A 17,337-nucleotide genomic window follows, 5' to 3' on the forward strand; every position below is an offset into this window, starting at 1 on the left:
TGAATATCTGTAAAATTTAATTCTACTAATGTTAGTAAAAGATGCAGCCTCATATATATAGATTGTTCAATCACATTAAATAATCAAAAATATAATTTACCATATACTTGGATAAAACCAATAACAAATGAAAATTCTATAAAATTCTTATTAGGCATGAATTTTATTAAAAACCAAACAGGAGGAATATTTATTCAAGGAGAAAAGGTAATGCTATTTAATAAAGTAAATCATTTAGAAACAACAACAAAAATACAATCTTTAGCATATCTATCAGAAATTGAAATTCCATTAGATGAAGAAATTGAAGTAATAAATTATATTGAATTAAATCAGATAACTCCTTTAAAAGATAAAAGATAAGATCTGAAGAAAGATGGAACCATAGGAGAAAATCCAATTAAAAATATAGACAGAACAAATGATCCCACCATAGCAAGAACGCGAATGGACCTGCTGGTTTTTGCAGCCACAGTCTTACTATGCAGATGGACAAGTCTTTCGTGTTTAATTAATAGACAGAGCCAATTTTTTTAAAGAAAAAGAAAATCATAAAATTGAAATAGATAACCTATGCAATCAAGTAAAAAATATTCAATTAGGAACGAATCAAAAGATAAGAAAACAAATAACACCATTTAAAATCTGGACTAAAGAAGAATTATTAAAACCACCAGAATATAGATTAAAATATCCAAGAAACCATCCTTGAAACCACTCTTAAGGTCTCATCCCTTCCCTTGTATCCATCATCCCAAGCATAAATGAAATAAAGAAGTCCCTTCTTTAGAATACATCTCTTGTCTCTTGTCTCTCTTGTTTCTAGCTTTCATGCTCTCTTCTCTCTAACTCTTCTTAGCTTCCGCCCTAACTGTTATTTCACCCCGGATGACCCCCGGAGTAAGTTGAACGGCATCCCGAATATCCACGTCTACAGTACGACGCTGTGCGCTGTGGATCTAGAGGGACTTCTTTATTTCATTTATACTTGGGATGATGGATACAAGGGAAGGGATGAGACCTTAAGAGTGGTTTCAATGATGGTTTCTTGGATATTTTAATCTATATTCTGGTGGTTTTTTACTATATATATTCACTTGTTAATCTAAAATACTAAAACTAGATAAATAAAATTTAAAATAAATCAATATATACATTACACATGTCTTTTAATCAATCAACACTCAACAGTCTAAATCAAACATTTTTATTAATTTTCTTTTCAAAATCCAAAAAATAAATATATGGATACAATCAACATAGAACTCTGCAAAACCACCAACAATGTTCTCACAATGCTTGCCTTCTCATCAATTTGGGGTTGTAAATGGGCCATGTAGCCTTCTCTTCCTACATAACAAACCCACCCACACCAATACCTTCTCAATTCCACTCTTTATTATTAACTCGTCCCCCAAATCCAATGGACCAAAATCCACCGCGCCAACCCTTCTTCATCCCCAAATCCAGATAAGATCAAGAACCCCTTCACCTTCTCTTCACTCTCTCCCTCTATCTCCACTCTCTTCTCCACTCCTCCCATCATGGCCTCCATCACCACGGCCTCCCTCCTACCTTCCCCCTCTCTCTCCTCCAAACCTAAGCCTCGTCTCCTCTCCTCTCTAGCCGCCTCCTCTTCCAACTCCTCCCCCACTCTCAACCTCTCCCGCGTCGCTGCCGGAGCTGGATCCCAGACCTTGCTGAAGAAGCGCGGCGGACTCTTCGTCGTGCGTGCGGCGCGCGGCAAGTTCGAGCGGAAGAAGCCCCACGTGAACATCGGCACCATCGGCCATGTCGACCATGGCAAGACGACACTGACCGCCGCGCTGACCATGGCCCTTTCCTCCATGGGCAACAGCGCCCCTAAGAGATACGATGAGATTGATGCAGCCCCGGAGGAACGCGCTCGCGGTATCACCATTAACACTGCCACCGTTGAGTATGAGACTGAGTCTCGCCACTACGCCCATGTTGATTGCCCTGGCCATGCTGACTACGTGAAGAATATGATCACTGGTGCTGCTCAGATGGATGGTGCTATCCTTGTTGTTTCCGGCGCTGATGGTCCTATGCCTCAGACGAAGGAACACATCCTTCTCGCCAAGCAGGTCGGGGTTCCTAACATGGTTGTGTTTCTCAATAAGCAGGACCAGGTTGATGATGAGGAGCTGCTCCAGCTTGTGGATCTTGAGGTTCGTGAGCTTCTCTCCTCCTATGAGTTCCCCGGTGATGACATCCCCATCATCTCCGGCTCTGCTTTGCTCGCTCTTGAGGCTCTGATGGCCAATCCCAGCATCAAACGCGGTGAGGACCCTTGGGTGGACAAAATTTATGAGCTCATGGACGCTGTGGATTCCTACATTCCTATCCCGCAGCGCCAGACTGATCTCCCTTTCCTGCTCGCTGTGGAAGATGTTTTCTCCATCACAGGGCGTGGTACTGTCGCCACTGGACGTGTTGAGCGTGGCACGGTCAAGGTTGGTGAGACTTTGGAAATTGTCGGCCTTCGTGAGACCAGAAACACCATTGTCACTGGTGTCGAGATGTTTCAGAAGATTCTGGATGAAGCCATTGCTGGTGACAATGTAGGCCTTCTTCTCAGAGGCATGCAGAAGGCTGACATTCAGCGTGGGATGGTCCTTGCTAAACCGGGGACAATCACTCCTCACACAAAGTTTACTGCTGTTGTGTATGTGCTCAAGAAGGAGGAAGGCGGCCGGCATTCGCCTTTCTTTGCTGGCTACAGACCTCAGTTTTATATGCGAACTACTGATGTCACCGGGAAGGTTACTTCCATCATGAACGATAAGGATGAGGAGTCGAAGATGGTGATGCCCGGTGACCGTGTTAAGATGGTTGTTGAGCTTATTGTGCCGATTGCTTGTGAACAGGGAATGCGTTTTGCCATCAGAGAGGGTGGCAAGACTGTTGGAGCTGGTGTCATCCAATCCATCATTGAATAGAAATGGGTTAATTCTTTCGAATTTCATCAATGACTGTGGCATGTAGTAAGTTGTGCCCACTAAAGTTTTCCTGGTTGCATTTCAGTGTCCGAAAGACAACTAAAATTGCAATGCCATATAATTTTTCAGTTTTTTTTTTCCCTTCTTCCTTTGTAGTGATGATCCAATTGTGTTTGGGTAGGTGGTTCTTTAATGCATTTTATAATGTTCTTCTCATTGTGATTCTAGAACTCTGCTTTAGTTGTGATAGTTTCTATATGGATAGCAAATGATTAATTTTACTGATTCTGAATTATTCAACACTGACGTAATGGTTGTCAGAGACTCAGAGCAGGCAGGCTTGTTAGTTATTTTTTCCTTTGATGCCATTGAAAAGTATTTTTGTTGAAAAGTATTTTTGTTGGCTTGTCTGCAGGTGTTGTTTACTGGATCCTTTTCTTTATTTTTCATTTTTTTTTTAATGTTATGCCCTTTCGATTTCATACATACATTTCACGTACTTCTTTATTTCATATCCTTGTCTTTGTATTCAACATGTTTAACTATAGTACGTGCAACATTTTGTTCTTAATCATCTACTCATGCTTATTGTTTTCAATACTACTCTCTTTTTTGAGTACAAGTTATATTCTTCTTTATCGATGACTGTTTATCCTGTTATTAGTCATAAATTCTTTGACTACTAACAAATGGTTATGCTGCATATATAGATTATAAATTTTTACCATGTGTGCATGTTAGAACTTTTTTTTTGGTCGTAAATTTAGAGGCTTTTGTGCTTAACTTTTATCCATGCTGAAGACTATAGCCTCTTTTATTTGTTTCTAATATTAGTTTGTAATGTTTGTGTTTAATCTGTCTAGTTTTCATCATATTGTCTTTATCTGGTGTTGTATTGTCATTCGTTATTGCATGGCAACTGCTAAGCAAACCATGCCCCCATTTAATTCGTCCTGTTAAATATTTGGCTTATTGTAGCCAAAAATCTTATTATTTGAGACTAATGAGATTCGTAATGTGAAATTCACTAACTGAGCTAAACGTAATCCAATTATATTTCGTTTAAGACTTTTCAATGCTTTCTGGTTACATCAAATTCTTTTGCATTAAATGACAATCTCTCTAGCTAATTTTTAGCGCAGATTCAAATGGGAATAATTATTGATTGAAGAATCTTTTGATGAACTTTTATCAAATAATGCTTATGGTGAATGGATTACTTGAATACTTCCTGGTTGTAGGTTTTCTCCAAAGTGAGGCCCCATTTGTTTCCTCACTTGAAGTCAGATTAGAGATCCACAAGATTATTATGCATACATATCCAGAAAATTATTGTGTGTGTGCATGCGCGCGTGTGCCATAAAAACTTGTTTCTTCTGTGTAGGGTATAGTTATTGCTCATTGGCTGGTGGTATCAAGGATCTGTCCAATGTAGCCAAAAAGGATGAGTGGTTTGTTGTAGATGTAATCTACTTTTACAAGGACATGACAGAGTAAGTTCTTCCAATTTTATGCTTTCTTGACTTTGTTATCTATTATGTTATTTGATGTCATGGAAATTATACTGAACCTTCTTGAAACCACTAAAGAATGTTGTTTAACCTTTCTAATTTCTGATGAGATAGATACTAAAGCATGATCCTGAAACTACCCGACCAAAACACTCATTGAGTAGTGTATTCATTTACTGCTATGGTATCATGATATATTGATGTGCTGATAGGTCCTTCACATGTTTTAACTAGATTATTGAGATGTTCAGAATGGACATGTGTAAAATGCTTTAGAGGATAACTGTTGAGAAAAAGTGGAAGATGTTTCTGCCTTGACTGTAAAAATCTTGGTACATATATTTGAGCGGTCACATTCGCCTTCAAATAGGATATTTTATTTGTGTATAGATCCACCTTCAAATGTTGCAGAACAAAGAACTACAGTTATTTAATTTTGCTTAACTGCTTCCTCGGTCACGGTTGATCCTTGTTTAATCTGATTTGAAATGTCTTTTTTTGCCTTTTGAGAGTCAGGAAGATATACTAAATATGTATATGATCGCAATCGATGGCATCTGCTTGTAGGAAAGTGGTATCTTGTGTAATATCTCATATTTCAGAAGTTAGCTTTGAGCTACATTGTATTATGAGAAACACATTCTTCCAAAGGTTTCATTAATTAACTTGAGATTTTTTATCCAAGTGGTTGAAAATTTCCTATTGTAAACCAACTTGATTACATCATTTGGACAGAGATCTGGCTATTGCCTTTCCTAAAGATTCCATGCACAATAGATCACGATTGAAATCGATAATGTTACGCAACTGTAATTGGTTTATGTATTTTCTGCCAAAATAAGTTCAGATTGAAAGCTTCAGTGATCAGATATTCAAAGCTAAAGCAGTATTCAGTTATCTGTTGCATCTTGAATGTTTTAGCAATCCTTTAAGAACATTTGGTTTTGCTTAAATATGATAGGCTTGTTGCTTGTTTGTGTTCTTTTGAGTTTTCAGGTTGTTGTTCCCAAGCTCGTATTCTTTAGGAATTGTTATTTATCGGCCCCAAACAATGTTAATATTACTTATCACACATCGCCGTCTAGAAATTGCTTATCACTTCCTCCTATAACTTTTATTTGTTTGTTGCCTCTTCTCTTGGTTTTCATTTGAATAAAGTTGATTTGCAGCCATCTCCTTTATTCTTGTCAGATTATTATTTTATCTATATACGTGTACTATGAATGTAACTGCCACATTTGAGTATCAATACTCTTGATTGTTTTCAATTAGATTTTGGTATGTTTTTTTTTTCCTATTATTAGGTAGTCTAGGTGGTATTTACACTAGACCTCTTGAAGTATCTTGAAATCAAAGTTTGAAGAGAGACCATTTCTAGATGTTGGATGAAGTATCTCAAGGTGGAGAAAGCTTTCAAAATAGGTATTTTGCAAGATTTACCATTTTACTATATTTTTGTTTCCTTTGGATCTACTACACAGCTGTACCGGGACCATGTCATGTTGTTCTTTTGAGATATTTCATTAGTCTAAGAACATGACCAAAATGCTGAAATTTGATTTAGTTTTGTAGAAGGAATCATGAAGAGTCTGTATGTGCTTGTGCATTTGGAAAGATATAGTTTTTAAACTGAGCTTGCAAATAGTCTCTGTGCGGCAAATGTTCATCGATCCATTTACATCAAAATAAATAAACAAAAAACTATGTCCAGTCTTCATCTCGGTTACCCTGGCTATTATCTTTATATAAAGTTCAGGAAAAAGACAATAAGATTAATAATCAAACCCGAAAAGATAGATGAGTTATTTTGTGCATTCAAGTCAAGCTTGATACTCCTTCTTGGCATAATATATATATATATATATATATATATATATATATATATATATATTTTTTTGAAAAAGAGCTCAAAGAGCTAATTTATTGAAAACAAAAGGATTACAATAAAAAAAGAAAACAAACCAACAAGACCTGGAGAGAAAAAGAAAGAACAAAGCAGAAGACAAAAACTAACAAGGCTAAACAGCTAAGGAAAGGAAAGAAAAACACAACAGAACCAGCAATAATTAAAAAGAGAAACCAGCAGTGGAAATGCATCTCATTATCCATCTTGGGAGATCCTTGCCAGAATGAAATAGAGAAGTGGCGTGAAGGTTGGAAGCAAAATAAGCTAATTTGTGAGCAGGGGACATCCAATCCTTGGGAATGACATGAATACGAGGCTGATTTGAAGCAGAAATTAGATGAGTAAGCGTGTTGATCCGACCACGGAAATGCCAGCCACATCTAGAGTTGGTATTTGAATATAGCTCCTTGAGATCAGGGCAAGAAATGAAAATGTTACGGACTGGAATATGTTCATTCAAACAGACTCTGATCGCGAAAATAATCGCCTGAATGCCAGCGTCCAGCATTGAAGAAGCATCCAAAGGACAGCAGCCTACAAGAGATAAATTATACTCAGAATTGGAAATGAAACAAGCAGCAGAGCTTACCTTGGTGTCCGCATTCCAAAAGGCGGCAGAAAACAGGAAGAGACCGTCCATGTCAGTGAAATTATTCAACAAAAGCTTCCTGCCAAAGAAAGTAGAACGAGAAATGAAATTGTCTTTGGCAAAGTGAAACGCCCTGAAAGAAATTAAACGAGTGTTGATAGGTAAATCTCGAAAAATGGCGTCACAGCGGGCTTTCCAAATGTGCCAAGCAACAGAAGCAATAACAGCTTTAGCAAATGAAGAGATAGAGTGACCAACAACCCAATTTCCAGAGGTAAATTCTCTTAACAGGATAATGTCAGAGCCCATCAAGGAAGCAGTATGTTGCCAGATAGCCTGAGTCTTACAGCAAGTAAGGAGCAAATGTTCAGCTGTTTCCAACTCCAAGCCACAAAGTTTGCACAAATTCCTGGGACCCAACGTAATAGCATGAAGGAAATCACAAGTAGAAAGTCTTCCATGAAACACAAGCCACAAAAAATGCTTCACTCTAGGAGCTGTCCTAATGTTCCATAAATTTTTCCAGCCAGACCAGAAGGGGAGGAATCTTTTGCTATTGAGAAAATGATATACATTGGAAGTAAGCTTAAGATTGTTCGACTTGGGAATCCAGACCCAATGGTTAGAACCAAGAGGATCAATGGAACCAAGCCGGTTAATAATATCAATAGCATGTAAACCAAAAAGATCACCTAACTTACGACAATCCCAACAGTTATTGAGAATAAAATCATTCAAAGACATGGAGTCAAAATCCAAATCAATATTAATAAAAGTGGGTTTGTAGGCCAAAGGAATGCCAAAACACCAAGGGTCATTGAGTACCGAAGTAAAGCCGGGATTAAGAATATTGATCCAGCAATCAGGTTTCAGAACTTGAGCAGTGTTACAAAGACCTCTAAAGAAGGTCGAACTGTTGGAAGGAATAGTATTACACCAAAAATTCAGAAGGCCATATTTATGAATCAGAATGTCAACCCACAAAGCATTATCATGGTTCAGATATTTAAAAACATTCTTAGCAAAAAGAGAATGCTTAGCAATAGAAATATTCCGAATTGCAAGACCCCCCTCACGTTTACTATCAGTGATACAACTCCACCCAACATTGTGGATGCCCTTTCCATTGCCACGCCTATGCCAAAAGAAATCCCTAGTAATCCGATTAATGTCGTTTAGAATAGATTCAGGGATGGGGTATACTGATAAGTAGTAGTTAGGAATGGAGAGAAGAGAGGAATTAATCAGAATGACTTTGGCCGCCATGGACAAATTAGAATGTTTCCAACGAGTACAAGTACGACTGATTTTGTCAATTAGATGTCTGAAAACAGCAACAACAAGTTTCTTGGGAGAGATCAAAATGCCAAGATATTTGCAAGGAAAGGAAGCAGATTTAATATTCAAAATGGTGCAGATGCTTGCCTGAACTCTTTTATTAAACCAAGTAGGAAAATAGATAGCTGATTTGTTCACATTGAGATGTTGACCAGTAAGGTAACCGTAGAAATTTAAACATTGATTAATATTACGGGCTACCAATCTGGATGCTCTAGTAATGAGGACAAGGTCGTCAGCATACATGAGGTGATTGAAATTAGAATTGAGATTGCTATTAAAACCTGGAATAAGACCAGTCTGAAGAGCAGAATTAAGAGTAGTGGTCAAAATTTGGGAAACTAGAATAAAGAGATAAGAGGAAATGGGATCACCCTGGCGAATACCTCTACATGAGGAAATCCATCTAGAAGGACACCCATTAATCAGGAAGGAAAAGGAGGTAGAGGTTAAACAAGTTTTAATCCAAGAAATCCAGCGACTAGGGAAGTTCATTTTAGCTAGCGTGGCAAGAATTGCACTCCACCTAAGAGTATCATATGCTTTTTCAATATCAATCTTAATTTTCATCCTAGAGGGGTCATTAATGTCATGCTCAATAGAATGGGCAACTTCTTGCAGAGCAATAATATTATCAAAAGGGCCACGACCTGCCACAAACCCCCGATCGCTTCTCGACCAATAAGTTTTTGGGAGAACGTAATGTAGTCGATTGGCGAGAATCTTAGAAATAATTTTAAAGCAAACATTACAAAGAGAAATTGGGCGAAAATCAGAAACCGATCTGGGATTGTCATTCTTAGGAATAAGAACAACAAAGGTCTTACCCCAAGAGGCTGGCATGACAGAATTATTGAAAAAGAACTTGATAGCAGAGCAAACCTGATCACCGATATTATCCCAGAAGAACCTGAAGAATTCAACGCTGAATCCATCAGGTCCGGGGCTCTTACCCAAGGGAAGATTAAAAAGCGCAAAATAGATTTCTTCCCGAGAAACATCCCGCGTAAGAAGAATGCCATCATCTGCAGTTACTTGGGGGAGATCATAAGGAAGATCAATAGCAATTTCAAACGGATTCCTGTCCACAGTCTCAGTCCAAAGATTAGTATAAAATTGAATAAAAGCGTCTTCAATATCATTGCGATCCGAACAACAAGAACCATTGGAGTCGATGACAGAATTAATGGAATTAAAGTGATTTCGAACTCGAACCATATTATGAAAAAAAGCAGTATTCTGATCACCATTCAGTAACCAATTAAGATGCGAACGCTGTGCCCACCTGGAAGCATTCTGAGATTGAAGGTCAGAGTACTTACTATATAGGTCCGAGAGATTAGAGGAGGCATCAGAATCATAATACTCTGCATGTTCCAGAGAAAGGATTTCAGCTTCAATACTAAGAATAGCAGAATCAATGGAAGTGAGACCTTCACTCCTCCACAGGTTAATTTTAGACCGAGTACGAGAAAATAGATGAGTTAGGGCATGCATAGGGTTACCATGGGGGACAAAATTCCAAGCATCCCTAACAGCATTAATACAACCAATATAGTTAAGCCAATGATTTTGAAAACGAAAAGGAATTTTAATGTGAAAAGAATTAATATGAATAGAGAGTAGAAGAGGGGCATGATCAGAAGAGATTCTAGGTAGAAGATTGAGGGAATAATAACGATACTTATCCTGCCAAGCATTGTTGATCAAACACCTATCTAATCTGGCCCAGCGACGAGCCGGACCGTATTGATTATTACACCAAGTATACCTGGAACCAGAAACTTGCAAATCGAACAGATTATTGATTTCAATGAAATTAGCAAATAATAAAGCTTTACGATAATAATAAGCATACATACCACCTCTATGCTCCTCACGAGATAAAATGCAATTGAAATCTCCCACAAGCAACCAAGGGAAAACACAAGCAAGATAGATGACAGTCCAAAGATAAAATCAGAGTTCTTGTTCTTGTTAGATTTTATTTTATTTTATTTTTTTTCAAATGGAGAGCACAGTCCAAAGATTTAAGGTTGACTGAAAAATCAACCTTTAACATTGATGAACAAATATATTGGTATTCAATTGCAGCAATAGCTAGCTATTTTCTTATACTATTGTAACATTAAAATGCAGGTTTCTACTCAAAGTGCATCATACAGTAAATGCGAAGTGCATTATATCAAAACCACAAAATGTGTAGTGTGGTGTTGATTATGAGTGAAGATATATTTTCAGCCCTAGGTGTTTATCCAGTGGTAGAATTAACCTAGGTTCTTTTTCCTTTCCAAATTTCTTTTACAAAATTTTATAATTTAAAATTTATTTATTTATTGAGAACACGTTAATTTTAATAGGCAACTATCATCCTTTAAAAAATCAAATTTTCTAGTTTTAAAGTATTCATTTCAATTGCTGTTTGGTTAAATCTGTGCACAATTTTTAAAAATTTTTAAATCGTTCTGATCCATAATACCACAAACGTAAATTTTTATTCTTTCATGGAAATGTATTTTTTCAGGAGCACTTGCAAATTAATAATTTAAAACTAGATAGCCAACCAAACATAATAAAGAAAAAAAGAAAATAATAGTATACTATTTGGAAGAAAATGAACAAAATACAAGCCTTTAAAGGACAAAGTAACACTTTAGCCAGTACCTCAAAAAACATAACTAGTGAAAATAGTAGTATAAAGTAACACTTTAGCCAGTACCTCAAAAAACATAACTAGTGAAAATAGTAGTATATCTTACTTTAGAAGAAATAGTGGATATAGATAAAGATATACAAATATATAATAATCATCAAATAGAATTGTTAAATCCAAAAGTTTTATATAAAACAAGAAATTTAAACTTTAATACTCAGTTATTAAGAATTAATAGGGAAGAAGAAATATTTGTATCAACAGAAGAAGTAAACATTCCCTTAATAAGTAATGAAAGTACTAGAAAAATAAAGGAATCAGGTAAAAGATTAGTTCATTTAGGATTAATTGTAATAGGAATCAAAGGTTTAGTTAGGAAAGAAATCCCTGGTAAAGTACTAGTTACATTAATGGACAAAGGATGGCAATCTAATGCCAAAAATGCTTTAATAGCAGCTATTGAAATAGATATGAGTAATAATTTTGGCTTATTCTATTGTAGTCCAGATTTTTCAGTAAGTGTTAAAGATTTAAATCTAATAGAAATAGGAATACAGGCAAAAGGATATGAAGATTTAGTTAAAAACAACAACTTTTTATAAATGTAGGGTTCATAGGAAAATTAACAGATAATAGTACTACTAAGTATAAATTAGATATTAATGGAATCATAAGTGCTATAAGTAGTAAAGGTGTTAAGATGATAAAACCTATGGTTAGTGATTCTAGCAAATTTAATGGCTTAGAATGGAACTTATTTAAAAACTCACCAAGAAATACCACCATTCTTGAAACCTCTGTAATTTATAAAGACCTAAATAATAATTATAGCATTAGGTTTGGTAGTTATAAACCAATTCAAATTAAAAATAGCCAATCTGATGAAGAACTAGATGATGAATAGACTTCCTGATAAAACCATAATAATCCAAAAAGGAATTTCTTTATTAGATGAAGAAATATTAAGACTAGAAATAGAAATGGTAGAAAAAGGGCATTTAAATGTTTATGATACATTAGAATATGACACAGATCAAAACTTAGTTGTAGATTATTAAATCTTACTGCCCATGACCCCCAAAAATGGACTACTATTATTGAAATATAGAGTCAAATGGTATGTAGAAAGTATGATGAGTTAGATTATACAAAAACACTGGTAGAAATGTATAGTTATCTAGAAAAAGTTTTAGGAGAATCTGCTACAACAGTATGGGAATCGTATGGGAATCGTATAAACATAATTATCCTCAAGATTTTGCAAGAGATCTAGAATTAGGTGATAATCCATATAATTTTGTTAATAAAATAAGATTATTACTTCTAGGTGATTCACCAAATGCTAATTATGGTAAACAACAAATAGAAGCTATTAAGAAATTAGAACAAATACAAATAAAAAATTGGGCTTTTATTAAACCATTCTTATTAGATTTTATGTATTATAGTTGCATTGCTGGATGTTTTTATGATAAAACTATAGGAGATAAGTTATTTATGAAATTACCTGAACCATTAGGAACATTAATCCATAAAAAAATATAAAAAAATACCAGTCTTACCCTAATTAGATAATATTTCAACTAGAATAAAATTTATTATAGAGCAACTAGTAGAAAAATGTACTAAAATTCAAATAATTAAACAATTTAAAGGAAAAGGAGAGTTTAGTTTTTGTAAACATATATATACACCCCAAAGGTATGACACTATTATTAAACCCAAAACAACATTTAAAAAGAATAATTATAAACCTAAAAAGAAATACCATCTTAGAAAGAGTAGCTCTCGAAAACCTTATCTAAACAAAGAAAAACATGTTAGAAAATTTGATAAAACCAGAGATTATAAAAATAAGTTAAGTTGTTTCACATGTGGAAGTAAAAACCATTTAGTTAGAGATTGCACTAAAAGAAAAAAAATTATCATAATAAAGAATCTATATTAATAGATTGTGTAAATGAAGATTTGTTACATATAGATGAACATGTAAGTGATACAGAAAGTATATATAGCATGATTAGTTATATTGATCCCAATGAAACTAAACATGATACTAGTCATGAAGAAGAAGAGTATGAATTCATTGATGGAATATTAGGAATAGAATCAAATAAAAAATACCAAGATTGGCACCTTAGAGATCTAGATCAATTAGACAAAATTGAAACCATGTTAGCTGAATTAGGATAAGAAGGCCTCCAGCTTACCATAGAGGTAAATATCAGACAATTAGTAAACAAGACCCACAAAAACTTGAAAAAGAAATAAACATGTTAGAATATATGTTAGAAAAATTTAAAAATATAATTAAAAATAATGACCAAATAACACTAGTCAAAAGTCTTATTTTAGATAGATTAACAAATGACATGGATTGCCTTAGGAAACATAGAAAAAGAAGTAAAATGAAAACTCCTAGAGAAAAAACACCACCTTCTACAACCATTGATCTTTTAGAATTCTTAATTTCTGAAGCAGAATTAGATAATCTTGAAATCAACCTTTATACTAACTCCGAACCTTATTTTACTGACCTTATATCTTTAGAAGATGAATAATTCATGTAACCATAATTGGATATCAAATAGTGGAAGTAGTGATAAACCTTGTAACTTTTGTAATAAATATCCTTCTTTAAAATTACGTTATAGATGCAATATTTGTATAAAAGAGAGTTGTAGGTTTTGTTTAATAGATAACCACCAGTTACCCCCTGAATCCTCTTCAAATGAACTCCCTAAAATAAATAGATATGAAACTTTAGAGCTCCGAATTTTATATTTAGAAACTCTTATCCAATCATTACAAGAAAAAATAATAAAATTAGAAAATGGAACTTGATAGATCTATATTACTAAATCATCCTTATATTAGCAATAGTGTAAAAGACTCTTATAGAAAAATGTGGGCAAACCAAGATGTTTATCTAGGAAAAATCAAAAATAAAACACAAAAAACTGTGAAAACTCTTGATCAGCTTAAAACAAACAATATACAAGAACAACTAGATAAAATAGAAGAAAACCTAGGAGAAATATCTGAAGATAATTTGGCTATAAAACCAAGTATGAATAACACACCTTTATATAGTATAAAAATTCCATGCAGGATTCAAATAGATGAATGGAAGCTAGATATTTTAGGATTAATAGATACTGGATGTTCTAATACAGTTCTAGACAAAAACTTAGTTCCACCACAGTATAAGAAAATCCTTCCTTTAGAAAATCAGTATAAAGAGAACAAATGGATGGCCAATTATTTACATATACTAAACAATTAGCACCTTGCAAAATTAGTTTTTACCAAGGAACGCACCTAATGGGAACATCACTCTGCTGCAGAAGCATTTTGGGAGACTGAAGAACTTCTGCCCACTCGCTTTCCTCACTTCCACCTTGAAGGCAAGCTGGGAGTCCAAGAGGGGACTATTGTAGCAGTTAGCGTCGTCAACAAAAGTAAAAGAATTAATAGGAGAAAAGAGGGAAAAGACCAGAGCAAACGCACAGAAGAAGTGGATGAAATACAAGTTCCAAAGAGAAACGTTTGGATCAATAGGAAGTCAACAAGTGTTACAAAGTTCAAAGATTTTGTAATGTAACTATTGGCTGGGTGTTAGCACTAGATGTTGTATCATGGGAAAGGGATAAACACGAGGTAGTGGGGATGACAAATGACCAATGAAGCATCACAGTTATGTTGGGTTGTATGGCCTTAAAAGCCAGCCATTATGAATAAAAAAAGGGAAGAATAACATCGATCCCTTCTTTTTCCCTTCTTCTCCTTCTCTCTTCCCTCTTATCTCCTTCCTTTCCCTACTGAAACTCAAGGAAACCTCACAAGGACGTTACAAGTTCCCTTCACTTTCGATGCCACTTGCACCACCAAATCGTCCAGGTTTGTGCTTTGTCTTTGAAATCTATTCTTTGGATTTATGGAATATATACATTGTCTAGTTTTTGGATGAATATGTTAAATATTAAAGCATAAGCATATGTGTTTGGTGGATTAGTTTATCAATTAATGTATATAAGTTCATATATTATTATACAATATTTATATGATCTTAAAAAACAAGAAAGGCATAATTAATCCATTTTTCCTGCTGAGAAATTATTTGGAGAACAAACTCATATTGTTGGTAAATATTATATAATTATATATGTATATACTTTTCCAAAATATTAAGGTAAGACAAGTCCAAAGAATAATAGAAAGTTTTGGAAGTGTTTGCTTTAGACATGTAGCCATGGTATCTCCAAATCAACATAAAAAATTGTGGCTGCAAGTACTCATCTATAATGGACCTAAACTTTGTTATATTTAAACTGAACAGGGAACCCATTGCTTTTGATCCATAATTGCATGCTTTATAAAAACAAGAATTTCCTCAATCCCCTCCATAATTGCACATTGTCTTAATGAATGAGCTAAAGTGAAAAGTTTGGGGGGACTTCATGTGATTTGAACATCTTTGTATGAGTTTAGGTGAATAGGTTAGGACTATCACCCTTACAATAATACCATATTTGTGATTGGCATAAGACAAATTTGAATCTTAATGCTTTTGATGTTTTATTTCATGTTTCTGACAATCGATTTGCAACATATATTAGGTATTTCATTCTATATTTTGCTGTTTGATATTAATTTGCATTTAATAGATAGAAGCAACCACCAGAGTTGCTTTTGAAATAATTGAAAATTCTTTTTCAAGAGGCATGTGTAGGCATCTGTTGATTGATGAGTGCAACTGATCTAATTATTTTCAATGTCTGTTACTACACATGTTGCTTTGTCATTTGTAAAGAAGTGTTTTATTTGACACTTTCTCATTTCTTTTATCGTCATGTAAATCCACTTATACCTTCTACAGCTTCGTGGTAGAGCTGGTTGACAAGGTGATCCATGATCATTGAGGTTTATGGTGATGTACATATGATTAAAGCAAGCTTTTCCTTCATTGCATCCATTTGAATGCAAACTACTTCTTTCTCACTCATATTTATTTTTGTGTGAATCAGAATACCCAATCAGATAACTCAAACCATTATTTAAACATGTTTTTTCAACATTAGAAGTTCATCTAGAAGCCAGAAGAATCTTGGTAATTCTGCAACATGATCAAATAGAGTGATAGTATGTCCTCTTTTCCTTCCGTTAGTCTGGTATTAAAACTTTGATTGCTCATATGCCCATGATAAGATTTATTCTTACAAGGTTGACATATTATTCATACATTATAGGGATGAAAATAATAGTTGTAATCATGTGAGCATGAATCTCTTTGACTTTGAACTATATTATGTTTATAAGAGTGATATTGAATTTGGTACAAACTTTGTGATTATTGCTTTAGCTAGCCATTGTACCTATAAAATGTTCCCTTTGTTTATGTGATATACTACTCTTTTTTTTTTAAGTGTTACCATTTTCAAAATTTGTAAATGGGACAACTTTCAGGATGGAATGTTTTAAAAATTCAACTTTCATACTGAGTGGGCTGTAAAGTTAATATCAAAATTAAGGACCACACTATTGTAAAACAGGTCTATTGAGCTACCATTTTCCTATGAATGAGTGTATATCATTTTTATTCAATAAAAAACGTTTTAGTCCTTCCTAATCTGATTTGGTTTGTGCAGCTTCTTGGACTATAGATAAATTCAGAGAAGTATTACTTTGGAATCATAAAGAACCTTGTTGAGTTTGATGAAATCTTAGAAATTTGCTTATTACTTATAACAACACAGCAGAATCATGCACTTGTTAAACTAACTCTATTGTTTTGTGTGTTTATTTTGTAAATTTGTTTTCATTTATTTTTTCTTATGTTATGCATTTCTGAAATGATATACTCCATTGTTTTTTTATGGAGTATTTCTTTAGTATTTTTTATTTTTTTTATTTTCCGGGCTTAGTGATATAACAAATCTAATTTTTGTTTTGTTCTTTTTATTCTTGTTAGTATTTATGATTGCATTTCAATTTTCTATATAATATTCTTAAATTTTTAGCAGATTTCTTAATTGTTTATGGTGTTTATGGTGTTTGCATAAATATCTTTGTAGGTATTGAATTCTTAACAGAAGATATTTTAGAGCTGATAATTTGAAGAGGAAGATAATGCAAAAGGGATATCTTTGCAGGTATTGAACACAAAACTATTGTTCCTTGATTTAAATTACCTCCTTTCCATCTCTCATTATTGTTCATCTTGTTGGTTTTGTTATTATGCTTAGAATCTAATTGCAATTTAATGGCCAATAGCCTTTTATACAATCATGAATATAGCAGTGCTAGTGGTTGAGATTTCCGTGAAGCTAAAATGACATGCCAATGAACACTCTCCAATGCCAAAGAGAATTCGTATT

At 34.2% G+C, this 17,337-nt stretch overlaps 1 protein-coding gene across 1 annotated transcript; it reads left to right on the plus strand.

Annotated features, from left to right (window-relative positions):
• The first annotated feature begins 1,407 nt into the window (after positions 1–1,407).
• On the plus strand, positions 1,408–3,244 carry LOC120270512 (elongation factor Tu, chloroplastic-like). Its single transcript, XM_039277547.1, has one exon. It carries the CDS (start codon positions 1,545–1,547, stop codon positions 2,961–2,963), a length of 1,419 nt encoding a protein of 472 aa, XP_039133481.1. The 5' UTR covers positions 1,408–1,544; the 3' UTR covers positions 2,964–3,244.
• Positions 3,245–17,337: the final 14,093 nt, after the last annotated feature.

Source organism: Dioscorea cayenensis, chromosome 10 (assembly GCF_009730915.1).
Source record: "Dioscorea cayenensis subsp. rotundata cultivar TDr96_F1 chromosome 10, TDr96_F1_v2_PseudoChromosome.rev07_lg8_w22 25.fasta, whole genome shotgun sequence".
NCBI classification, from domain to species: domain Eukaryota; kingdom Viridiplantae; phylum Streptophyta; class Magnoliopsida; order Dioscoreales; family Dioscoreaceae; genus Dioscorea; species Dioscorea cayenensis.

Bases quoted from the DNA above. Each gene is read 5' to 3' on its own strand.
- LOC120270512 (XM_039277547.1), top strand. From the start codon at position 1,545: ATGGCCTCCATCACCACGGCCTCCCTCCTACCTTCCCCCTCTCTCTCC.